General features: G+C 44.4%; 1 protein-coding gene across 1 annotated transcript in view; it reads right to left on the bottom strand.

Moving 5' to 3' along the window:
- The window catches only part of ttc7b (tetratricopeptide repeat domain 7B), a 433,024-nt gene continuing 405,616 nt past the window's right edge, over positions 1 to 27,408 (bottom strand). The window contains exon 20 of the mRNA XM_059648959.1: positions 1 to 59. Coding sequence (XP_059504942.1) covers positions 33 to 59 — 27 coding nt within the window. The 3' untranslated portion in view covers positions 1 to 32. The remainder of the gene's footprint in view (positions 60 to 27,408) is intronic.

Here is a 27,408-nt window from a genome sequence, read left to right as displayed (position 1 = left end):
GGCCGTTGGCGTCGAAGGGTGAGCATTTATACTCACTGCTTTCCTTCCCGGCTGCCCCTCTGTCCTGGTGGAAATTGTACAGTGAATGGCAGAACCCTTAGGAGTATCGATATGCAGAGGGATCTGGGTGTGCAGGTCCACAGATTACTAAAGGTGGCAGCGCAGGTAGAAAAGGCTTAAAAAAGGCTTATGGCATACTTGCCTTCATTGGAAGGGGCATTGAGTATAAAGATAGACAAATTATGTTGCAGCTTTATAGAACTTTATCTAGGCTACACTTGGGATATTGTGTACAGTTCTGGTCACCACACTACCAGAAGGATTGGATGCTTTGAAGAGGGTACAGAAAAGGTTTACCAGGATGCTGCCTGGTCTGGGGTTTTTAGCCATGAAGAAAAGTTGCCTACACTGGGTTTGTTTTCACTGCAACACAGGAGGTTGAGGGGGGACCTAATAGAAGTTTATCCATGCCCTTCACAATCTTATAGAGTGGAAAGTATGAGGCTTTTCCTAAGGGTAGAGGGGTCAATTACTAGGGGATATAGTTTTGAGGTGTGGGGGAGAAGTTTAAAAGAGATGGGTGAGAGAAGTTTTTCACACAAGAGGTGGTGAGTACCTGGAACATGTTGCCAGAGGAGAGGTGGAAGCAGAATTAATAGCAGTATTCAAGAAACACCTGAACGAATACATGAATAGAAATGGAATAGAGGGATATGGATCTTGTGAGTGAAGACAGTTTTAATATGGAAGGGCAAAATGTGGTAGCACAGGCTTGGAGGGCTGAAGGGCCTGTTCCTGTGTTGTTCTTTGTTCTTTATTCTCCTTCTTTGTTCAGGACAATTCCCCTGCTCTTTTCGGTAGAGTTTCCCTGCCTGTTGTTAGTCACATTTGCCCTGGTTTCTAATCTCTCCCTCAATCTCTGAATTTATGGTCCTAGTCCTCAGGTTCCCACCCCCCTGCCACACTAGTTTAACCCCTCTCCAACCACTGCACCAAAGTACACCCCCTCCCCCCACCCAAGGACATCAGTCCCGGTCCTGGCCAGGTATAAACTGTTCAGGTTGCACAGATCCCACCTCCCCCTCAAACAGTCTCAATGCCCTATGAATCAGAATCCCTCCCCCTCACACCATCTCTTTGGCCATGTGTTCCTTTGTATCCTGCTGTTTCTACTCGCATGGCACTGGTACTAATCCTGAGATGACTACCTTTGAGGTCCTGCATTCCAACTTTCTTCCGAGTTCTCCAAATTCTGCTTTTAGGACCTTATCCCTTTCCTCATTAGTGTCTGTATACTATGACCACCGGCTGTTCATCTCCACTCCCCACTCCCTTCCACAATGTCCTGCAACTGGTCTGAGACATCCAGGACCCTGGCACCAGGGAGGGAACACACCATCCTGGACTCTCGTTTGCGGCCACAGAAATTCCGATCTATTCCTCTTACAATCGAATCCCCAATAACTATAGCATTTCTATGCCTATCTCTCCCTCCCCCAATTTAGCACCTTCGCCTAACAACTGCAGCTGTCTTTATAAGAACCTTAAAGCTTACTGAATTGTGATCACTGTTCCTGAGCTACTCGCCTACTGAGACATCAACCACCTCGCCAGGCTCATTCTCCAATGCTCGGTCCAGAATGGCCCCTTTCCTAGTTGGACTGCCTACATACTGTTTCAAGTAGCCCTACTGGATGCTCCTTACAAACTCTGCCCTATCTGAGCCCCAAGCACTAAGTGAGTCCCAGTCAATATATGGGAAGTTAAAATCACCCACGACAACAAACCTATTACTTTTACATCTTGCCAAAATCTGCCCACATATCTGTACTTCTATCTCCCGCTGGCTGTTGGGGGGCCTATAGTAAATCCCAAACATTGTGATTGAACCCTTCCTGTTCCTGAGCTCCACCCCTATTTCCTCACTGCCTGAGCCATCCAAGGAGTCCTCCTGCAGTAGAGTTGTGATATTATTTCCTTAACAAATGGTGCATCTCCCCCACCCCTTTTATATCCCTGTCTATCCCGCCTGAAACATCTGAATCCTGGAATGTTAAGCTGCCAATCCTGTTCGTCCCTTAACCAAGTCTCTGTAATAGCAACAACTAGTTCTAAGCACTAATCCAAACTCTAAGTTCATCTGCCTTACCTGTTACACTTTCTTGGATTGAAACAGATGTACTTCAGACCCGCTTTGATCAGCAACCACGGTCTGAATCTTACTGGCCCTACTCTTTAGCTCCCTTTCAGTCCATTCCCCTTTGCTTTGGTTCCCACGCCCCAGCCAAGCTAGTTTAAATCCTCCAAAGAGACACCGGCAAATCTCCCAGCCAGAATATTTGTGCCCCTCCAGTTTAGATGCAACCCATCCTTCTTGCCCTGGAAGAGATCCTAATGGCCCAGATATCTGAAATCGTCCGTCCGACACCATCTGTTTCTCCACATGGTGAGCTGTACTATCCTCCTATTTCCAGCCTCACTTGCACGTGGCACAGGGAGTAGTCCCAAGATTACAACCTTGGAGGCCCTGCTTTGTAACTTTCTACCGAACTCCCTGAACTGCTGCACAACCTCGTCACTCATCCTACCTGTGTCGTTAGTACCAATATGTACCACAACCTCTGGCTGTTCACCTTTTCCCTCCAGAATTCTTTCTGCTCATTCAGAGACATCCTGGACCCTGGCATCAGGAGGCAACGTACCATCCTGGAGTATCTTTTACACCCACAGAAGCGCCTATCTGTACCCCTAACTATAGAGTCCCCTATAACTACTGGTCTTTGTCCTTTCCTTCTTAAGAACAGAGCCAGCCATGGTGCCACTAGTCTGGCAGCTGTTGCTGTTACCCGCTGATAGGTCATTTCCCCCCCGCCCCCAACAGCATCCAAAATGGTATATCATACAGCCTGGCATAAAATGGTTTGCTGATTCTCAGTATGTCAGACTGAGATGACATTACCGTGCCATCTTCTTCCCTCAGGATGCTGAGCACAGAGCTCTCCCTGTGCACTTTCTAGAAGAAGAAACATGAGCATGTCTCATCCTGCTCTACATTGTGGACCCTGGACCGGAAGATTATCTTGGAGGCCTCTGAAGCAAAGAGTGAGGTTTGCTGGCTCTTCACCTCCTGGAGATCCTCCGTGACATTGACCCCTATTGTCTGCAGCAGGAGTAGATTCTGCATGGTTTTCTGCCTGCATCTGAGGATGAACTCGATGTTCCCCTTGACTGCTTCCCACCAGCTTACTGGAAACTCAAAGAGGGTCTTCACGGTTCTCCAACCTGTGCAAACTCTGTTGAGCTCCTCAATGTTTTCTGGGGTCAACAATTTAATATTTAGCTTCCATGTTCCCTTGCCAGCCCTTTGGTTGTCCTGTATGTGACAGTTGGCCAGCAGGAGGCAGTGGTCAGGGAAGAAAAGAGTGGATCTGACTGAAAACATACAGGACATCTATCCATGAGCGGATAGACCTGCCTGGCCGTGACCTGATGTACCCACGCTGCGGTCTGCCTGCAGGGGTGCTAAAGATGTCGTGCAGCTTGACAACTTTAACTGTTTCCGTCAGGAATCTGGATGTGGAGTTCAGTTTGCTGCCAGCCCCTCCGGATTGTCCATCTGCTTCGATGATGTAGTTGAAGTCTGCGGCCAGAATGATATCACCAACAGTAATGGGAGCTGCTGCAGGATGGCCAGCTGCTCACTCTGTACCACCGGGATGTTACATATTAATGAGTCTCAGGGCGGTATTCCTGTGTGTGTAATGTCTCCCCCGCCAACCATTGCCCCCAACCTCAGAGATGATGACGTTGCCTTCTCGCAGCAGAAGACCCAGGCCAGAAGAATGACTGTTGTTTCCCCTGACCACGTAGAAGGTCCATATGTTCAACCATCTCCTGCAGCTGCTGAGGTGTGGTGCAGGAACAGGAGGTCTGCTTTGACATTGGCCAGTTAAGCCAGAGTGGAAACACATCGCATAGTAACGTAACTCATGTTAATACTTGCAATTTTAACGCCCATTTTAAACGTTTATAGAATTACCCAATGTACTTCCACCCACAGTCGTGTCACTGGGGGATTCCCTGCATCCTTGTGGTGTCAGCAAACTGTTGGACACTCTCGGCACTGAGGTAGCCGCCCTGTTCCTCCCTCAATGGATTGCCCTGCTCTGGTGTCGGCGGGGTGGGAGTGAAGCCAGTGGGGACCTGTTCTGAATCTGACAGAGGGCCTGTCAAAGTGTCACTGCAAAGTTGCCTGGAGCTGTGGTATGTTGGGTACCCCACACCCCCCGACTCCGGTTCTCACCAGCTGGGGTTGGGCTTCACCAGACCCCATGGGGAGTCAGGTGTTTCTGGGTTGGGGGTGCTTGCTGGTCCTGATTCTAAAGGGGTCCACTACATCAAATGCTGCCTCCTTGTGGCTGCACATACCTTCAGGGCGTCTGCTACCGGGACCTGGGGGCTCTACGAATGGATTGTCACAACCTTGCTCCTCTGTGCAGGGAGGACGAACAATGGTGCTACGGACAGGATGACAGAGAGGGGCCTCTCACCTCCTTTCTCCTCGAATACTTTCAGGTGATGCTCACGTGGCCTCACACTCCTGAAGGTCACATCAAAGTAGCCCCCACTGGGAAAATCCTGCAGGCAGAAAGCCTCAGCTACTTGGAAACTGCAGTAATCCAAGAGAACTCTATTCACAAGGAGCATCTAGTCAACTGGCGATCCTTTCTCCACCTTCCTCACAGTCACCCTGCCTATTCGGGACTCCCTGGCTGGGTGGCTGCTGAGGCCATAACTCTAGGTTAGCTTTTCCCCAGTGTGATTGAGTTACTGTTGTATAACAGTTAAATTTGTTTCTGATACTGTTTCTGTTTGTGCTGTGCTTTTCTATGTTCTATATTGAGGGGAATGTAGGTTAGGTTATTTTCTTTTGGATTAGGATTAATCCACGGCACAACATTGTGGGCTGAAGGGCCTGTACTATGTTCTATGTTCTACTAATAGGGTTATGGTTTACTCATTTATTGTTTATTGATGGAATGTTATGTGCTAATTGGCTTATTGTGTTGCTAAGGCTTGAAAACCAAATGTAATTAGATAATGCTATCATCGTCTTAATTTTTAATAACATAAGCCAAACTTAGAATCAACAGTTTACGCTTATTCTCGGCAACCAGAATGTATCCAACAACTTGGCGCAGTCAGCAGGATTCACAAAGATTGCAGAGATCCCAAGAAAATCCTGCACTCCCATCAGTGCCCCAAGGTAAGGATTTAAAATTTTAGAGCCTGTCAGCTTTCACAGTAACCCACAGTATTCCATATAGCTTCGCAAAACCATTTGTGGGGATTGCCTCCAATGGCATCCACTGTAACTCAGTACATGGATGGTATTCAAAAGCAATGACACAGGGAGGATTTACACATCCTCCTTGACCCCCGCTACTGTTAATTGCTCAGCTGGATGCAGTGGCTGTTGGATGGGGCAGTTGACTGGGAGACATGGGAGCTATGTGTAGGGCTGTGATGGCCACATCAACCATTGTACTTGATCAGAAGTTGGTTATTAAGTGCCCCCATCTTGTCTGTGAATCAGGTCTCCCAGGTGATAGTGGCCCCGTAGACACGCCGGATTACTCTCTTGGAAGACCCCAACCTCCACTTTGTTTGCTCTCGCCCAGTCACTCCCACTACTCTGCTCCCAATTTCAGTGGGCCAAACGGGGGGGAAAGGAGGGGAAGAGACTGATGAGGTTGAAGAAGAACTTGATTCAGCAGCACTTGGGTGAGGCAGCTCAGGCAGCAGAAGAGGAGTTGCAGAATTTGGACCCAGTCCCTTTCACAGATGGTTCTTCATTTGTTGAGAATGGCATATGGAAAGCAGTGTGGGCTGTTACCATCTTACACAAAGTGACAGCATAAGGCAGCTTGCCGGTGGGCACCTCAGCACAACAGGCTGAACTGCGAGCATTTACAGAAATGTATAAAGTAGCGGAGGGAAGAACTGCAAATATTTACACAGGCTCCCGCTGCACGTTTGGAGTGGCCCATGATTTCAGACCCTTAAGCAGCTGGAATATCCATCCTAAACAGGGATGAAGTACCAGGCTTCCTCAATGCCATACAACTACCACAGGAAGCTTCAGTTTTGAAATGTAAAGCTCATACCTGACAGGACAAGGCAATGCCTTAGTAAACCTGGAAATGCAGCTTCGCAGGGGAATCGCCTGAATGGATCAACAAAACCCAAAATACAAACCCTCACAAACAACTTACAGGGCTTAAAGGCCATTGCAAAAACAATGCCCTCGAGAAGTGAAGTGGACGTGGATTGAAGCAGGAATCAAGTTACACAAGGATGGTGTCTGGAGGCAGAGGGATACAGGTTAGCCAGTGACACTGCAAGATTTAATTCCTTTTTGGCAGAACAGATCTATTCATGGGGACATCTGGCCCCTTTATAAATGATGGGTCCAAAAGATCTGGTGGGGAAGAGGGTTCAAGAAACACACTCAACTTGAGTTAGACCATCATGGCATAAGAACAATCCAGGACCAACCGCGGTTATGCCACAACTAAGACACCCGGCACCTGATGGACCCTTCCAACATCTTCAGGTGGACTACGTAACTCTCCCAAAATGTCAAGGATATACGGATATTCTAATCATTGTTGATACATTTTCGAGATGGGTGAAAGCATTTCGGGCTCGGCGAGCCATGGCCAATCATATTGCTGAAGACCTCTGAGAGGAATACATTCCCGGATCAAGGGGCTCATTTTACAGGCATGGTGTGCCAGGATGTGTGCAGACTGCTGAATATTAAGTGGGACTTGCGTTGCCCCTATCATCCTCCGTCATTGGCACAGGTGGAATGTACAAATCTGACTCTGAAACAATGCCTAGCTAAGTATCATTGGGAAGGATTATCCTGGCCTCAAGCTCCACCTCTGGTCCTGTGTAGCATTCAATGCCACCCTGAACAGAACCACGGGCCTCAGTCCTTTTGAGGTGATAACTGGCTGAGCCATATCTTTACCTGGCACAGTAGGCCTAAGTACAGTGGATTGCCATTTAGTAAGTGGCTCTTTGTTAAAGTATTGTCAGGGTTTAACCAATGCTGTCAGTTCTGATTCCCAACAGGTGTCCCCGAGGGTGGACACGATATAGTTCCTGGGACGTGGGTCTGTGTAAAGAAAATACATGAAGAGCCCCTGGTTTCCAAGTGGGAAGGCCCATGTCAAGTTCTCTTTACAACAGCACCAGCTGTCAATGCAAGAAAGCTTGGATCCATGTGTTTCACATTAAAAGAACCAAGGCCCCTGATCCATCCTGAAGATGCTGCTGCTTTTGGGAATGATAACTACACTGATCTTCCTTGCAGCAGGAGAACTTATTGTAAAGTGTGGACTCAATGTAATCAAAGTGTGAAGCTGGAGGAACACAGCAGGCCAGGCAGCATCAAGGGAGCAGGAAAGTGGACTCAAAACGTCAGCCTTCCTGCTCCTCTGACGCTGCCTGGCCTGCTGTGTTCCTCCAGCTCCACAATGTGTTATCTCTGACTCCAGCAGCTGCAGTTCTTGCTATCTCCTGCTCAATGTAAACACCTTTCTGTATACGTCTTCTGTTTAAGCTGAGCACGCCAATGTCTCCAGCCGCTGGGTTTGCTCTCACATTCCCATACATTCAAAGGGCACTATCACCTGAGATCTATTCCTTTTGATGTATCTGAAATGGCAGAATGGGTCATTCGCCAGAACGAACCCCTAAAGGCTGGGGCTCGCATGGCAGCCGCATCTTCTGCAGAGAAAGGGGCGGATTGGATGGACATTAAAGGCACCTGAGATAAGAGGGAATCAACAGGGTACAGTTTTTTCGCATTTGAAGGTTGGTATCAATGTCAATTTAATATCTCCCATGCCCCACCATTTGTCACCATCACTAATGCATCAAGGGTAGGAGAACCTGATGTGTTCTGTTTGCTTCACTAGACCTGAGTCTAGGGGGTTGGTCTGCAGGTTAGAATAATTGTACCCAATATTTTAATGCTGCACTTGACACTTGACCTCCACCTAAACCTAATTTTATTAGCCTCACATCAGTGGGAACATTTGATCAGATCTGGATTTTTAGCCTTTGTTACTCGGTTTGTCCCATACAATGGCGTGTATTTCATTTGTGGACACAAGGCGTGTGCCTGGTTGCTCCCGAAATGGACAGGCTCCTGTTACCTTGTGTTTGTACTCCCATTTACACGTTACATTTATGATCTCTTTGAAAATCACTGCATGGCACACAAAGCGTGCCATGACAGAAACAGAATGATTCTTTGCCATTCTGTCCCCTTCCACAGAACAGCCAAGTTGGCCAGAGAATCTACCAATATGGCAGCTATCCTAGAACAGACAGCCAATGATGCCTCTCAGGCCCCTGATAGGATTAATGTGAAAATGATTGCCCTATGAACCGCCTCGAAGCAGACTCGGGGAGCCCTGGACTGGATCCTAGCCGAGAATGGTGGCGCCTGTGCCCTCATAGGTCAGGAATGTTGCACCTGTATCCCTGACAACTGTGAGGAGATCACTGACTTGGCTGGCCATATCCATAAAGAGATGGACAAAATTAGTCAAGCCTCATCCTCGAGCCTGTGGAGCTGGGCAACCGGCTGGTTGGGATCATTGGGTATGTCAATAGTGCAGGGGATTGTAGGTTTTCTTTTAGTAATTCTTGTCCTGTATATTGCCTTCATGATGCTTAGATGTTGTATTTAACACGTGTTAAAACCACCTTATCCCAAGATCTCTACACATGATTGTTACATTGCTTTGTTCGTGTGATGCGGTTTGGGAAGAATCAAAAGGGGGGGAGATATGGGGCTGTAAGAAATCAGCTTATCTGATTGTGTTAATATTGTATTACAGTTAAATTTGTTTCTTCTGCTAATAGGGGTTATGGTTTCCTGATGGAATGTCATGTTGTAATTGGCTTATTGAGTCGCTAAGGCTTGAAAATGAAATGTGGATAACAGAAACATAAACAGAAGTTGTTGGAAAAGCTCAGCAGGTCTGGCAGCATCAGGGAAGGATAAAACAGAGTTAACGTTTCAGGTCTGGTGACCCATCCTCAGAATTAAATAATGCTACAGCATCTTAAAGTTTAAAAATGTAAGCTGAACTTAGAACCAAGGCTTAGCTACACACTTATTTTCAGCAACTAGAATGTAGCTGTTGCTACTTCTAAATAAAAATCCTTGGATTTTTAACCTATGGACAACTGGTTATTCTAAGAAGAAAAAAGAGAGTATCCAACAGCATTAGGCCAAAGCCAGCATAAAGATTCATGAATAGCAGGTTAGGTCAACCAATGATCCTCCAACATCCAATCATAATCTCACTCAGGTTTTGATCTCAATAGCTCTGATGACCCACAAACTGAGCAAGGTGACTCTCTACCACAATGCAATGTCTCAACATCCTCTGGTTGGATGCTTTTCCTACTGTTTATCAACAGGGGTGGTCTTCCATGATATCCTTCACACCCACGCTGACTGCAAAGTCCATTCCCAGAATGCGAATGAGTGATGTCTCAGCACCCTCTGGTTGGATTTCCAGTGCTCCAGCCCAGATTTACCCTGCAATCATACCCAAACAGATTTTTATTTCGCTGCTTTTTGCTGTGCATATTTTGGCTAACAGCTTAGAAAGTTCTTGCATTTCAAAAGCACCTCATTGGTGGTAAAACATTGAGAGATGGCCTGATTTCATGACAGTATCTTCCAAAGTGAAATTTGTCCATGGCTCCTTTTTAACATCCAGGGATTTTAAAGTGTTTTAGTGTTTAATTAAAAAGAGGAGGTGAGCTGTGTGACCTGACAACATTGATCGATCCCCTTCCTGAATTGCCAAATCCACTGGACTATAAACATCCTCATGGTCAGCAAATAGACACTCAGAAATTGTGGCTGTTAGTTTTGGGGTGTTATCTCTGTCAGTTTTGGTGTGATATCACTGTCCATTATGGTGTGATACCACTGTCAGTTATGGGCAATATCACTGTCCATTATGGTGTGATACTGCTGTCAGTTATGGGGAATATCACTGTCAGTTATGGGTGATATCACTGTCATTTATGGGTCATACCACTATCTGTTATGGGAGATATCACCGTCAGTTTTGGGGATGATATTTTAGGTTCTGGGAGTGATTTTATTTACTATTTACAAGTTGATGTTACCGTCAATTATGGGGTGATATCTCAGTCAGTTTGGTGTTCTATATCCATTGGTTTTAGGGTGATATCACTATCAGTTGTGCCTGTGTGTGTCTGTGTATGCGTTTATATGTGTGTGTATACGTGTGTGTGCATGTGTGCGTTTGTGCCTAAGTGAGTGCATGTGTATGAGTGTGTGTCCGTGTGTGTGTGTGTGTGTGTGTGTGTGTATGTGTGTGTGGACACGTGCATGTGTGTGTCTGATTGTGGATGATCAGCCATGATCATAATGTACGGTGGTACTGGCTCGAACGGCCAAATGGCCTACTCCTGCACCTATTGTCTATTGTCTGCATGTGTATTTGTGTGGGGGCAGTTTATAAGGGCTTAGAGTTGTAACTAGTAGAGTCATATGTTTTGACAGTTTATTATTGTTTATTTGTAGGTGAAGTCTATTTCCTTGTAATTAGTAATAATTCTTGTTGAGCCACAAACCTTTTGTCAACCTAGGTCAAAATGATGGGTCAACTGGCAAATTTTGAATACCACTACAAAACCTTTAGCTTTAACTGCGACACTGGAAATATTGGGGCTTGATTTCCAGCTAGCTGTGTCAGTGATCTGTAACAAAGTGCTTAGAAAAATTCTAGCGCAAAATTGGTCATCAGAGTGTGAGCCATTACCGAGACTCACTGGTAATGAGAAATTGCTGGAAATGCTCAGCAGGTCTGGCAGCATCTGTGAAGGAAAAAAACAGTGTTAATGTTTCGGGTCCTGTGACCCTTCTTCAGATCTGTGAGTTTTTCCAGCAACTTTGATTGTGTTCCTGGTTTACAGCAACCGCAGTTCTTTCAGCAATGAGAATAGGGTACAGAAGAAGAAGCAGTGTTCATCAAAATTGAACAACTAGAAACTAAACCCACCAACACACTAAAACAGCAGCTAATGAACTGAAAAGACCCTATATAGACAACAAACAAAACGAACATCATCTACAAAATACCTTGCAAGAACTGTGACAAACACTACATTGAACAAACTGGCAGAAAGCTAGCCACCAGGATACGTGAACATCAACTGGCCACAAAACGACATGACCCACTATCACTCGTAGCCTTACATAAAGATAAGGAAGGACACCACTTTGATTGGGACAACACATCCATCCTAGGACAAGCCAAACAGAGACATGCACGAGAATTCCTAGAAGCGTGGCATTCCAACCGGAAATCCATCAACAAACACATTGATTTGGAGCCAATCTACCATCCCCTGAGAAAAAGAACGGGAAATGACATCACCAACACAGGAAATGACATCATCAACCCAAGGAACCCTAAACAGATAAATAGAAAGCGGGACATAACACCAGCGCTTCATCGGACGCTCACTGATAATGTTACCTAGAATGGTGAAGAAACGTCTGAAAACGAACCTTCCAGCTCAGCGAGCAAACTCTCATCCAGAAACAGCAGTGCTTGTGCTGAGATACAATGATGAAATAACCCTGCAATGCAGTATTAGCAAGACGATCTTGAAGCAATCCTGATGCTCCAAGGACAGCCCATTGCACTTGCATCTGTAGCATTAGTGCTAAAGGAATGGTCAGAATGAGATAATGTGTGTGGCCATTGTCTTTGGTTGTGGACATTCTCATCAATACCTGCTTGGAGGAAACAAAATGACAGCTAAGTCCAATCACAAGCCACTTCAAAACATTTTCCTCAATCTATTATTGTCTGCTCCACAGTGACTACAAAAAATGCTACTCTGCCTGCCGAGATTTAATCAGAACAAGACAAACAAGCAAGGGAAACTGACAGATATCCAGACATGCTGTCAAGAGCAGCACCCCTCCCAATGAAAGTAGGGGATGCTGTGATTAAGAGTGAAATCTTCTGGATGCATTGTGAAGTGGCAGTTCACTATGATCTAGAAGTCAGCAGTGTGCAAGAGGCAATGAAACTAACAGACAAACACCTTTATCAAATCAAGTGAGCAAGCCAAGAACAGTAGTTTGTAATTCTCCAAGTGTTACAAGAAGTAATGATGAAAGGATGGCCCTAAAGTATCAGGGGTGCTCCTGTGGTCCATAAGGCCATAATTCCATAAGACCATAAGACATAGGAGTGGAAGTAAGGCCATTCGGCCCATCAAGTCCACACCGCCATTTAAATCATGGCTGATGGGCATTTCAACACCACTTCCCTGCACTCCCCCCATAGCCCTTGATACCTTTTGAGATCAAGAATTTGTCGATCTCTGCCTTGAAGGCATCCAACGTCCCGGCCTCCACTGCACTCCGTGGCAATGAATTCCACAAGCCCACCACTCTCTGGCTGAAGAAATGTCGTCTCATTTCAGTTTTAAATTTACCCCCTCTAATTCTAAGGCTGTGCCCACGGGTCCTAGTCTCCGTGCCTAACGGAAACAACTTCCTAGCGTCCACCCCTTCTAAACCATACATTATCTTGTAAGTTTCTATTAGATCTCCCCTTAACCTCCTAAACTCTAATGAGTACAATCCCAGGATCCTTAGCCGTTCATCATACGTTAAACCTACCATTCCAGGGATCATCCATGAGAATATCCGCTGGACACGCTCCAGGGCTAGTATGTCCTTCCTGAGGTGTGGCGCCCAAAATTGGACACAGTGTTCTAAATGGGGCCTAACTAGAGCCTTATAAGCCTCAGAAGCACATCGCAGCTTTTATATTCCAACCCTCTTGAGATAAACGACAACATTACATTTGCTTTCTTAATTATGGACTCTACTTGCAAGTTAACCTTTAGAGAATCCTGGACCAACACTCCCAGATCCCTTGCACTTCTGATTTGCGAATTTTCTCACCATTTAGAAAATAGTCAATGCCTGTATTCTTTTCTCCAAAGTGCAAAACCTCACATTTACTCACATTGAATTTCATCAGCTATTTCCTGGACCTCTCTCCTAAACTGTCTAAATCTTTCTGCAGCTTCCCCACCTCCTCAGTACTACCTGCCTGTCCACCTATCTTCGTATTATCGGCAAACTTCGCCAGAATGCCCCCAGTCCCTTCATCCAGGGCATAAATTGATTGTGTGGGACACCTTTCTAAAATCAGGACACAGATCTGTATCTATGAAGAGTCATATTCATTTGAATAAGATTTCCTGAGGCTGTGCAAGAAATACTGTTAGATTAAGGTTCAAATGTAATGTTGCAAACATTGAAAGAAACAATTGATGGGTTAGGAATAAAACAATTTATGTCTTTAGCCTGTCATCTACAATCTCAAGGAGTGTCAGAAAGATGACATCGAACTTTTATCTTGAAGTTAGGAATGTCCAAATGATTGAGATAAGGAATTCTCTTGTTCTTGTTTGCCATTAGGAATGTCCTTAATGAGATTGTACGGTCCAGTCTTTTTGTGCTGATGTCCGGACATGGTGGGGAGAAAGAATCTGAGATTAGTTAAGGAAATAATTATTGATCAAAGCTCAAAGGTCACACTTGTGAATGATGTGGCATGTTTCCAAGAATACTGTTGAAAATGAGTTAGCCGGAAAAGTATTTGATGTGTGTTCCACAGGCAGTGACAACTGGAGCAGATAGCAAAAGGGCAAAGCTCAGAACATTGTGACTGGAAACAAGTATGAGTGCTGTTACCTCTCTCCCCAGGGAGCAATTAAAAGTTAGGTTCAGTGGACCACGTCAAATAAAAAAGAAACTGAATGAAATAAAATACGAATTCTCCAGACGGGAAACCAATGTCCGAGAGCATGTCATTTTAATGCGTTAAAGTGATGCTTTAACAGAAAGGATTGTCAAAATACTTCATAACCGTCTGGGCTCAATATTGAGTTCAACACTTTCAAATTGTGAGCCCATCCCTTCCCTTCCTTTTCACTTTACTTATTACATTCTCTGGCACCACATCCTCTCTCCCTTCCCCCGCAACCCCTGTGAGATTGTCAGTTCTTTCCACACCATTTTACTGCCATTGTCACACTCCAATCACTTAATCTGAACTATCAACATCCTTTCCCCCCCATCACTCTAAACCCCACCTCTCTCCAGCATAAATGCTGATCATTCCACAATTCTGGTCTGACGAAGGGTCATTTAGACTCAAAACGTTAACTTGCTCTCTCTGTCTCCATGGATGCTCCTGATCTGTTGTGATCGCCAACGCGTCTTGTTTTCAGTTCTTGTCAAAACAGGTGCACATTTGCAAGATAAAAGAAGTACAGAGTGAAACAAAACTATAAATAATGCGAGAATGAATCATAACTTGGAAATTCCGAAGTCAAGCCTCCAGTAATCATATTGTATAATATGTAAGCTCTTAACACATTGGATGAATATGATGCCATCTCACAGAAAACTATTTCTATGACTTCCTATTACAGACACATCAATTTGGACAGGTACATGGATGGGAAGTGTTCGGAGGGATATGGACCAAATGATGGCAACTGGAATTAGCTGAATAGGCACCATGCTCAGCATGGACCAGTTTGGGCTGAAGGTCCTGTTTCCGTGCCATATTACTCCATGACTCTTTGATGCTAATTTGTATAAACTGGCCAGGAGAATACCATTGGTGATGTTAACGTAGGGGATGCATTAACCCGATAACAATATCCTTGCAGGCACAGTGAAGAACAAAGAACAAAGAAGCCTACAGCACAGGAACAGGCCCTTCGGCCCTCCAAGCCTGCGCCAATCGAGATCTTCTATCTAACCTGTCATCTATTTTCTAACAGTCTGTGTCCATTTGCTCCCTGCCCATCCATGTACCTGTCCAAATATATCTTAAAAGACGCTAACATGTCTGTGTCTACCACCTCCGCTGGCAACATGTTCCAGGCACCCACCACCCTCTGTGTAAAGAACTTTCCATGCATATCTCCCTTAAACTTTCCTCCTCTCACTTTGAACTCATGACCCCTAGTAATTGAGTCCCCCACTCTGGGAAAAAGCTTCTTGCTATCCACCCCTCATGATTTTGTAGACCTCAATCAGGTCCCCCCTCAATCTCTGTCATTCTAATGAAAATAATCCTAATCTGCTCAACCTCCCTTCATAGCTAGCACCCTCCATACCAGGCAACAACCTGGTGAACCTCCTCTGCACCCTCTCCAAAGCATCCACATCCTTTTGGTAATGTGGCAACCAGAACTGCATACAGTACTCTAAATGTGGCCGAACCAAAGTCCTATACAACTGCAACATGACCTGCCAACTCTTGTACTCAATACCCCGCCCAATGAAGGAAAGCATGCCATATGCCTTCTTGACCACCCTATTGACCTGCGTTGTCACCTTCAGGGAACAATGGACCTGAACACCCAGATCCCTCTGTTCATCAATTTTCCCTCGGACTTTTCCATTTACTGTATAGTTCGCCCTTGAATTTGATCTTCCAAAATACATCACCTCGCATTTGCCCGGACTGAACTCCATCTGCCATTTATCTGCCCAACTCTCCAGTCTATCTATATTCTGCTGTAATCTCTGACAGTTCCCTTCACTATCAGCTACTCCACCAATCTTAGTGTCATCAGCAAACTTGCTGATCAGATCACCTACACCTTCCTCCAGATCATTTACATATATCACAGCCAACAGTGGTCCCAGCACAGATCCCTGTGGAACACCACTGGTCACAGGTCTCCAATTTGAGAAACTCCCTTCTACTACTACCCTCTGTCTCCTGTTGCCTAGCCAGTTTTTTTATCCATCTAGCTGGCACATCCTGGACCCCATGTGACTTCACTTTCTCCATCAGACAGCCATGCGGAACCTTTTCAAATGCCTTACTGAAGTAAAGAGAAATTAGCCAAAGTGATGGAAGAGATGACAGGGCCAAGTCTCAGTAACTGGAGCCACTGACAGTATCAGTACCAGATGGATGACAATGATTGAGTGCAGATTATCACTAAGTCAATGTGGTCACAGAGTGGGGTTCATATCCAATTCCACATTTGAAAGTTTGCATTGAGAGGACTGGGCAAGCAGTTCATTGCAAAAATTAACTTGGTTAAAAAAAGGCAACTTATACTAACTAATAGATTAAAAAAATCAGCTTTTGTAATGCTGGATGAACTTTATCAAAGTAAAGTCATGCTGTTTGGAATGAAAAATGCTGCAACAGCTGTTTTAAAGAAAATAATTAATAGGATATGGATGTTGCTGGACCAGCAATTATTGCCAATCTTTAATTGCCCTTGAATTAAATAGTTTGTTAGTCAATTTGAGAAGACAGTTAAGAGAAAATCACATTGATGTGGACCTGGAGGTCAGAACAGGTAGGGATGGCAGATTTCCTCCTTAACGGACGTTAGGGGAATTATTTTCTGATCATTGTCATTAGGGTAGGTTTTAGGTTTTAATTCCAGATTTTATTAAGCTTGAATCTCTTTGCTCAGAACATTACTGTTCTGGATTACTAGTCCTAATGTTACTAATCCTATAAAGTTACTAATGTGACACTGCCTCATTTTCAATGAACAATCAACAAAGCCAACAAAACATTGTGTAACTGCAAATTATACATTAATGTTTTGTTTGTATTCTGCTATACCTGGAAGGAATATTCACAAACTCGAGCAAACTGATCAGGTGCAAAGAGCTAATTTCCTCATAAACGTGGCCAAAAGCTAATTGGTCAAAGTGCCAGAATTTTTTTGGGTCACGCTGGGGGATGAGGCAAGTAGCACCTTGAGAAGCAAAATTAAGAATGTGTTGGATTTTCTTGCTCCTAAAACAAAATTTGCAGTTCATTTTGGCGTTAGTGGATTTTATTGGATGGTTGCTCCGAATTTCAGCACTGTTGTGGTTCCATTTGTTAAAAGAGAAAGGAATATGAGAATGGCTTTGACAACCTGAAAGCCAAACTGACTATCTGTGCCCTCCTACACTCGGTTTAACAGCACTGATTTATGCAAAACCATTTAGACTAGCTGTTGATGTCAGCAATGCTAATGTTGGTTTAATGTCATTACTAGAGGATGAGATGGAAATCGAATGATTTATTTTCATGTATATTTCATGCATATCAGCAGAAATACTAATCTGTAGATAAAGAGGGAAAGAGTCTGTTATTAACTCCACAATATGTCTCAACTGAAGACAAGTTGAAAGCAGTGGACTAGGACTAGTCCACTCATTAGGACTAGTAATCCAGAACAGTAATGTTCTGAGCAAAGAGATTCAAGCTTAATAAAATCTGGAATTAAAACCTAAAACCTACCCTAATGACAATGATCATACACTATCTGGGATAGGTATTGGGACCCTTGCTTTTTCTGATTCATATAAATGATTTGGAAATCAGAAGTCTCTCTACACATAAATAATAGTCTGCCTTTTGATTCACCTGACCAAAGTTCAGGCCTATTTGCCAGTAAATGCTGACCTTTCCCCGCATTCATTTGTTCAAACATTTTTTGGGCAACTCTTCCTTCACATTTCTGTAAATGCACTTATTTAATTTTGAGAAACAAGTTGCTCTCGCTCAGACTGAAGTTGAAATTCTACCACATTGTGATCACTGCCTCCAGGAAAACCCGAAATTGATCTCTTACAAATTCTGTCTCATTTCATGTTACCAAATCGAACACAGCCTGTTGCCAGGTGGATTCTACAATGTACCACTTTCACTCTACAATTTTATTTTCCATGCCACCCTTACCCATCTGATTTCTCCAGACAATATGCAGATTAAAATCACCCATGTCAATTGTAATGTCTTTCTTACACGTCTTCATAATTTGCAGATTTATACTTTGTCCTACAGTGAGGCAACTCTCCAGAGGCTACAGACTCCCACTCGAGACTTCTTTCCCTTGATGTTGCTTATTTCCGCCCAAACTGGTTCCACCTCATGATCTATTGCATTTCTATCATTTTTCACTATCACATTTATACTATCCTTTCTTACCAAAGCTACCCCACCTCCTTCTCCATTCTGCCTATCTTTCTTGAATGTCTAATAACCTTCAATGTCAAGTGTCCAGTTGTGGTCACCCTGGAGCCACGTCTCTGTAATAGCTGTCAAATCATCGACATTTATTTCTTCTTGTGCTTCAACATGATGGCTCAGTCATAGCGCCAGGGATCTGGGTGCAATTCCAGCCTCGAGCGACTGGCTTTGTGGAGTTTACACATTCTCCCTGTGTCTGCGTGGGTTTCCTCCAGGTGCTCCAGTTTCCTCCTACAGTCCAAAGATGTGCAGGCTAGGTGGGTTGGCCATGCTAAATTGCCCGTAGCGTTCAGGGGTGTGTGGGTTAGGCATGAGGAAATGCAGGGCTGGGGAAATGAGTCAGGGTGGGGTGCTCTTCAGAGGGGTGGTGTAGACTTGTTGGGCTGAATGGTCTGTTTCCACACTATAGGGATTCTATGATCTATGTCTTATTATAAATGTCACACACATTCAGATAAAGACCTTTGACATTTTACCACTATTACTTATTCTGGTTCTAATTTCTGCTGCACTTTTCTGCATATAATTGTTACACCTTCCTGATCAGCACTCACCCCCTCACTACTCTACACCTCTGCACTCTCATTTTAATATAACTTTTTGAAGCTCCCTTCAATTGAAACCTTCTCCTCATTTCAAAGCCCCTTCTACAACCCTACTTTGCCCTGTTTTAGGAAGGATACTATTAAATTGGAGAGGGTTCAGAAATGATTTACCAGGATGTTGCCAGGACTGGAGGGTTTGAGTTATAAAAATAAGCTGGATAGGGTGGGATTTCTTTCACTGGAGTGTAGGAGGTTGAGGGCCAACATTATAGAAGTTTATAAGATCATGACTTGCATTGAAAAGGTGAATAGCTAGGGTCTTTTCCCTAGGGTGGGGGAGTTCCACACTAGTGGACGCATTTTTAAGGTGAGAGGAGCAAGTTTTAGAAAGAACATCATGGGCGGGTTTTTATGCAAAAAGTTATTCGTGTGTGGAATGAACTGCCAAAGGAAGTGGTGAATGCAGGTACAGTTACAGCATTTAAAAGACATTGGACCAGGTACATGAATAGGAATAGTTTGGGGTGATATGGGCCAAATGCAGACAAGTGGGACTAGTTTAGTTTGGGAACATGGTTGGCGTGGAATAGTTGGACCGAATGGTCTGTTTCCATGCTGTATGAACCTATGGCTCTATAATTCACCAGGATATTGGCCCCAGCATGGTTCGGATGAAACTTGTTTCAATGGAGCAGCTCTCTGTTTCCTCAGATCCTTTGGCAGTGCTCCATGAATAGGAATCCATTCATTTCTTCCACACCACATTACTTTTGGTATTTGTAACCATTTCAAATAGCTCTTCCATTGTGTAAAATTGTTTGTTGCTCTGTGTTTCTTTCATGAGCAATAAACTTTGATTTTCTTTCATTAAAAAACACATCAACAGTCTGTTGTGAATATGTTCCATCACGACCATCACATTAAACAAGTGCTTGTGATCTATCAAGCTGAACATCATTCAGGGACACTTTAGAACTGAGATGGGGAGGGATTTCTGCAGCCAGAGGGTGGCAAATCTGTGGAGCTCATTACAGAAGGCTGTAGCGGCCAAGTCAGTGAGTGTCTATAGGACAGAGATGGTCAGGTTTTGGATTGGTAAGGGGATCAATGATTACAGGAAGCAGGCACGAGAATGGGGCTGAAAAACACATCAGCCACAATAGAAGCAGTATCAATGGGCTGAATGGCCTATCTCTGCTCCTATATGGTCTTAAGGATCTGACTTATCCAGTAATACTTTCAACTGGGATTTTAATGAACAGAGATTCTGCATGATTGAACTTTGTGGAAAATAAGAAGAATCAATGAATCTTTAAAAAATGAGTACATGGGGCAGTTGAATGTAAGACCTGGAAAGCCATTACCAAGGATATTACATGGATTGGAATTTCGAAATGCCTTTGACGGCTGTTGTGACCTTTCTTGGAATTGAAAATATAATCATGGGTTATTTGAAATCTTTGATTAAGGCTAACCTGGGAGGGCTGGTGGATAAATTATAAGTAAATGTCAGTGATTACCCAACATTTCGAATCAGAAGGAGGGAAAGCTAAACTTGATGCATCACTATCAGAAATTACTAAGAATTGGTTAGAAATGAAAAAAAAAGTTAGAAGAAGAGAGTGAGAAAGAGAAATGAGAAGACTGGAGACAGAAAACAATGAGAAGTGGAGAGGGAATGAAATGAAAGGAAAGGAGTAATGGAAAGGGAGGAGAAAGAACAGAAAAAGAGAACTGGACTGAAGAAAGAGCTAACATGGTGTGAAGCCGGATGAATTTCGTTTCGAGAAAAGTCAAACTTGCCAGCTCCTCTGATGCTGCTTGGCCCACTGTGTTCATCCAGCTCTATACCTTGTTATCCCAGATACTCCAGCATCTGCAGTTCCTACTATCTCTGGACTGAAGAAAGATTGGATTGGAAAGTGATGGGAGGAAAACAGAAAAAGAAAATCTTGATCTCCAATGTGAGAGGGAAATCAACAACCTAACTTGGCAAGGGGTAAGAATAAAGGAACAAAGACATATAAGATCATTCTGATTTCACTCAGGAAATTAACCAGAAATCTGCATTTTGTGCCTGTACCCAAAACAAAGGATAGAGTCGACAACAGTAAAGCACGGGAACAGGCCCTTCAGCCCTCCAACCCTGTGCCACCACATTTTGCCCTTCCATACTAAAACTGTCTTTACTTGCAGGATCATTATCCCTCTATTCCCTTCCCTTTCATGTATTCGTTCAGGTGTTTGTTGAAAGCTGCTATTGTGTTTGCTTCCACCTCTCCTCTGGCAGTGCGTTCCAGGCACTCACCACCCTCTGTGAGAAAAACATGCCTTGCACATCTCTTTTAAACTTATCCCCTTGCACCTTGAGCTTGTGTCCACTAGTAATTGACCTCTCTACCCTGGGAAAAAGGCCCATACTTTCTGCTCTATCCATGCCATTCACAATCGTACAAACTTCAATCAGATCGCCCCCCCCCCAACTTCATGCATTCTAGCGAAAACAAACCCAGTCTATCCAAACTTTCTTCATAGCTAAGATCCCCCATACCAGGCAACATCTTGGTAAGCATCTTCTGAACCCTCTCCAAAGCATCTACATCCTTCTGGAAGCTCAGGGTCTTTTTTGCGAGCAGAAAGTAGATGTTCTACAAAGTGGTCACCAAGTCTATGCTTTTTTTCCCCAGTGTAGAGGAGACCACATTGTGAGCAGCAAATGAAGTAGACTAGATTCTTAAATTCCTATCTATTCTCCTTACAATTGAATTCCCTGTAACTATAACATTTCTACACCTATCTCTCCCACCCTCTGCAGCAGAGCCGAGCATGGTGCCATGAATTTGACCCTGAGAGGTCATTCCCATGAGCAGTATTTCTGTTTTGCAGGTGGCCAGCCACAGGAGATGCCCACATTGCCTGGTGGTCACCCATTCCCTTCTTGTCTCTGGTGTCTGAGGCTGTGGTGTGACCACTTTTCTATGCTGGCTATCCACACACCACTCCGCCTCGTGAATGCTCCACAGCGTCCTCAGGAGCCGCTCCAACTCTGAAACCCGGGTTTCCAGGAGCCGCAGCTGGAAACACTTCTTGCACACATGCAGATCCCGGCCACTGGGAATGTGCCCAGCTTCCCAAATCGAGCCACAGGAGCAGATTACAATATGGAGCTCTCCTGCCATGTCTCACCCCTTTAGGTTAATTAATCCTTAAATGTCAATTTTTTTTTGTTTCTAATGTTCTCTGCTCCGAAAGCAACTTTTCAAACTTACCTGTCAAAAAATATTGCACCTCACTTCAAAGGATTGCTGTGAATTTGAAGTGGCCAAAAAATATTTGAGCTTTGATAATACAGAGCGTCCTAATAGCCAGTTTAGGACGTGGCTATTTAGCCCATCATGCGAGTTGTAGCTCTTTGAGACAGAGCTCATGTCAGCCTTCAGGCAGCAGCAGGTTGGTATTTGCATGGTATTATGGTGGGAGGGGGCATGGGTTGGTGCTGCTCAGCTGAGGGATTGCCCTCACGATGATGAACTTGGGGCAAATCAAGTAATCTGAGTCTCTGACAGAACAGTAGTGATTAAAGTTGGAGATCCTCAGAACAGGGCAGGACACTTCCTGAATATGTACACCACTCCATCAGAGGACAACCCACCGACTACGAAGCTGTTAAAATAGCTAATACTCAATGCTTATGGTGTTGCCTCTGAAGTCCACTCATGAAAATTTAGGACTGAAAGAAAGAAACCTCATCTGATATTTGCAGAATTTGAAAGAGTGAAAATTTGGTTTTGATGGAACCTGAAGACAGCTGGGATGGAGCGGAATCCATTCCCAAACCTGGTCACCTGAGAAAGCAAGAACTGCAGATGCTGGGAGTCAGAGACAATACAGTGTGGAGCTGGAGCAACACAGAAGGTCAGGCAGCATCACAGGAGCAGGAAGATCCATGTTTTGGGTTTGCACCCTTCAATGAAACGTCGACTCTCCTGGTCCTCTGATACTGCCTGGCCTGCCGTGTGCCTCCAGCTCCACACTGTATTGACCCTGCGCCTGGTCACTCAGACTGGGGAAGCGAGCATGGAGCTCACAACAATGTGGGCGCACTGCCCCCCTGCTCTGATCTGCAGAAGGTGGAGGTAGAACACTGCACTTGCTGGAAATCTGAGGTGAGAGCAGAAAATGCAGGAGACTGCTCGACAGCGTCTGTGGAGAGACATTCCAATTTGAAATATTAACCGTGTTTCTCTGTCTACAAACGAGATCAGACCTACTGAGCGTTTGCATCTTTTTTGGTATTTATTTATGTTGAAGGTGCAATCATGTTGCCCATGCAGAGGATGCTCTGTGCAAAGTACAGAGCTTCACATTACATTCTCTTCATAAATTGCTCATCAAAGATTCATCAGAGCCGTTGTCTGTCAATCCATTCGCCAACCATTTCCCTTTTACAGCTGGTGATTGTACTCTGTCAAGTGGCTTAAGGACAGTAGAGCTTTACTAAGCACCATATGGCTTATGAGTAATTGCCCTTCTATTTTTCATGAAGGGTCAGTTTGGATGAGAGATTACTGCTGTAGTTTTAAATGAGGTATCCTCTTCTCCATTTGTCCCCCCTTCTGCCCTGTTTCCTTACTCCCCACCTTGTCTCCTGGCCAAATCCCCAACCCCATCTCACCCAGATGGTTGATCATAGAAGTTTAGGACGTGGCTATTTAGCCCATCATGCGAGTGGTAGCTCTTTGAGACAGAGCTCATGTCAGCCTTCAGGCAGTAGCAGGTTGGTATTTGCGTGGTATTATGGTGGGAGGGGGCATGGGTTGGTGCTGTTCAACTGAGGGATTGCCCTCAGGATGATGAACTTGGGGCAAATCAAGTAATCTGAGTCTCTGACAGAGTAGTAGTGATTAAAGTTGGAGATCCTCAGAACAGGACAGGACACTTCCTCTGCAGCTCCCTGTACTGTTGTACACTGTGTAGGTCACACAGGCTGGAAGCTGTGACAGTAAACACTTGGGCTGATTTGACATGGCTTTTGACCATTGGAGTGTAGAAATGATGATGCATTGTGTGCAATATCTAGTCACAAAAGAACCTGTGACTTTAGCTGGAAGAGAAAAGCCAAAATAGCATGGGTTGAAAGCATGTTCACCAACCTTGCTGATAATTCCATTTGATTTGATTTATTGTTGTCACATGTACCTGGGTACAGTGAAAAGTTTTACTTTGCATGCAGTACTGGCAGCACGCACCATAGAAAGATCAGAGAGTGATAGAATGGAGCGAGGTATACTAAGTTAGAGCTGCAAACAAGGTGTACAAAAAGCAAGATAATATGAGCGGGGAAGAAGCTGTTCTTGAACCTGTTGGTATGTGTGCTTAGGCTTCTGTACCTTCTGCCTGACAGAAAGTGTTGGGAGATTACAACTGGGGAGGGCTTTTGATGATGTTGGCTGCTGTCCTGAGGCAGCGAGAAGTATAGATGGAGTCAATAGCTGGAAGGTCGGTTTGCCTGATGGACTGGTCTGCGTTCACAACTCTCTGTAGCTTCTTACAGTCCTGGGCAGAGCAGTTGCGGTACCAAGCCGTGATGTATTTGGATAGAATGCTCTCTACTGTAAGGAGGTTTTGAGAAAAAGCTCTGCTTTTGCAGCATCCCTGTGAGGACCATGAGGTGCTTTTCTGGTGGGATGGGTGCGGTCAATGGTGAGCTCCTGAATTTGCCTGTGACTGTTTCTGCTGCCCCTGGTGTTGTAATGTAAGCTGAAGTCTATAAGTATACACACAGGTGGGAATGCACAGTGGCACTGTGGAATTGGCCAGCACATCCATGCTGTAAAGGGGTAGTATTGTGAAAGGGCCTGATGTGGTGTAGGACTTGACATTAACTGCCCCAGCACTGACCGTAGATCAGCTTCTGGACCAGGATGGCATAATTTCAAATGCTTTTTTATTTGACGACCAACGATCCTTAATGAACAGAGGCAGAGAGAGCAAAAGACCATACAAATGGTGTGAGTAAAGTGTCAACAGCTGAATAAGAAGCAAAGGGATGACCTAAATCCAGTTAAATAAAGCAGAGAGATAATTACGAAATAAAAAGTGATGCTGGAGACAAATTAACTGATTGGAATAACACAATAGGTGTAAGAGTCACATGCCAAAGGTCAAACCAAAATAATAAGTAATCAAAACTGTACAAGCTAATTAAGGTCGAGAGATCGTAACAATTTATCAAGGTGGTGGTGACAAAGCTGGGACAGTAAGGAAGGTTTCACAGATACAGAACAGTGCTGTAGAGTCATATGTAGTGTGACATGAACTCAGGGTTACAGTTAAGACCATCTTCAGGGGTATGGAAATTGGCTCTCAATTTCTGATCAGCAATCCTATCTCCAGCACCGCCTTATTTTTAATTTTTTGTGATAATCTCTTTGCTTCATTTAATTGGATTATAGGTCACCCTTTGCCTATTATTCAGATGTTGACACTTTACTCACACCATCTGACACTTCAGATCACCTGCAGGGACTTTTTATTCAATACTTCGCTCACACCATTTGTATGATCTTTTGATCTCTCTGCCCTTGATCTCCTTGTCCATAACTTCTGTGCCTGCATGTTTCTCTCTCACTTCACCTTGTGTTTTCAAATAAACCTGTAGGACTATAACCTGGTATCATGTGATTTCTGACTTTGTCCACCCCAGTACCTCTACATCATGGCTCTCATTAGAGACACAGAGATGGTTGATGGTAATTTAAACTTAGGGGTCATCACACTTCAGGCAACAGGAGAATTTGAGAGCGAGAGTCCTATATGGTACCCTCAGCTGGTGCAGGAATTGAGCCCAGACACTGCTGGCAATAGTCTGTGTCACAAACCGGTTAGCAAGCCAACTGAATGAACCAGCCTGGGATGTCAATAGTTCAGGAATGGGTCAACTTGCTTCTGATGTCTCCAGCACGATACCACACTCATGTGCCAAGCTTGCGATAATGGGAACTGCAGATGTTGGAGAATCTAAGATAACAAAGTGTGATGCTAGATGAACACAACAGGCCAAGCAGCTTCTCAGGAGCACAAAAGCTGACGTTTCCGTCTCTGATGAAGGGGCTAGGCCTGAAACGTCAGCTTTTGTGCTCCTGAGATGCTGCTTGGCCTGCTGTGTTCATCCAGCTCCACACTTTGTTATCTTGCCAAGCTTGTGACTTGCCTTTATATATTCAAGGCTGTGTTCCCATTACATGACCTTAGCACATAAAATTCTCACAGCTGCTGTGAGCTGCTTTTATTATTATATAATTTATTCAGAAGAGGAGAAATCCCATTTGTTATGCCTGCTATTTCCTGACTAAAACAGGACGCTTTTCAGATTTTTCTCTGTCAATCTTTTTCAAGAAAAAAGTGCTCTGTTTTTTGGTTTTTATTCTCCTCTGTCCCTTGCACTCCTTCTTTCCTCGCTCTGCTCCATTACCGATAACGACATTTCCTGGGACATCGGCCAACTCATTGGGGACATTAGACCCAGTGATTCCCAGTAGTACTGTAGCAATGCATTGTGACTGGCTTCACAGTGTCCTCTCACCTTCCGCAGAATCAGGGGTCCACATGGGTTCACCAAACTGGGTCACCAATGAGTTTTATCATCTGACCTCCAGCGTCTGACCACCACACAGTCTTGTTGTCGGCTCTTTAAATTTCATTTGCCTCCTTTATTTGCCTTGTAAGATCATTGAACATCAGGTGTAGAGCAGAGGTAGGCCATTCAGCCCATTGAAATAGGAGAAACGTACTCAGCCAGAGAGTGGTAAATCTATGAAGGCTGTGGAGGCCAGGTCATTGAGTGCATTTAAGACTGAGATAGGCAGATTCTTGATTATCAACGGGATCAAGAGTTACGGGTAGAAAGTGGGAGAATGGTGTTGAGGAACTTATCAGCCATGATTGAATGATGGAGCAGACTCGATGGGCTGAATGGCCTAATTTCTGCTCCAATGTCTTATGGTCTTATGGAGTCTGCTCTGCCATTCAATGAGCTCATAGCTGATCTGATAAGCCACAATTCCACTTTTGGCCTTCTCTTCATAGCTCATGAATCCTGTCGTGATTGTAATGAGGTCAACCAGGTGTACCTCATAGATTATGAGTTCCCCGATTGGGCCTGTTAATCTGGTCCAATCAGGGTGCCCTGGCTGATAGATATAAACAGGAGTGTCAGGTATTTTGTTAAGTCTGAGAGCTGGGTCAGTCAAGTACTCTCCATGAATCTCCATGTGACTCGGTGATGGGATACCAGCCTCTGTGGAGGTATTTCAAGTTCCTTAGTGATGAAACTCTCTCTCAGCCTTGTCCTCTGTGCTCAAGGAAGCCACAGATTCACTCGCCTCTGAGAGAAGAAATTTGTTCTCATCTCTGTCTTCAGTGGGTGAGCCCTTGTGCTCCACAAATGGAAATTTTAGGCAATGCTCTAGCATCCGTGCTGCAAAGGTCTCTGTATTTTCCATTGATTGTGAGATCATTTTCCGGGTTTCTGAGGCTGAAAGGAAAGTCAAGCTTTTTCCTTGTTACAAATCTGTGTTTTCCTGTTATTTGCAGACTCTACGCACCCACATCATCCCTTCCAGGAGAGACATTGGCTCTAAACATTTAAATTCACTCAGATTCTGAGACATTCCCAATGGATC

This window comes from Stegostoma tigrinum, chromosome 10 (assembly GCF_030684315.1).
Source record: "Stegostoma tigrinum isolate sSteTig4 chromosome 10, sSteTig4.hap1, whole genome shotgun sequence".
NCBI classification, from domain to species: domain Eukaryota; kingdom Metazoa; phylum Chordata; class Chondrichthyes; order Orectolobiformes; family Stegostomatidae; genus Stegostoma; species Stegostoma tigrinum.
Note: the sequence above shows the minus strand (reverse complement) of the source record. Positions and strands in the feature narration are given on the sequence as shown.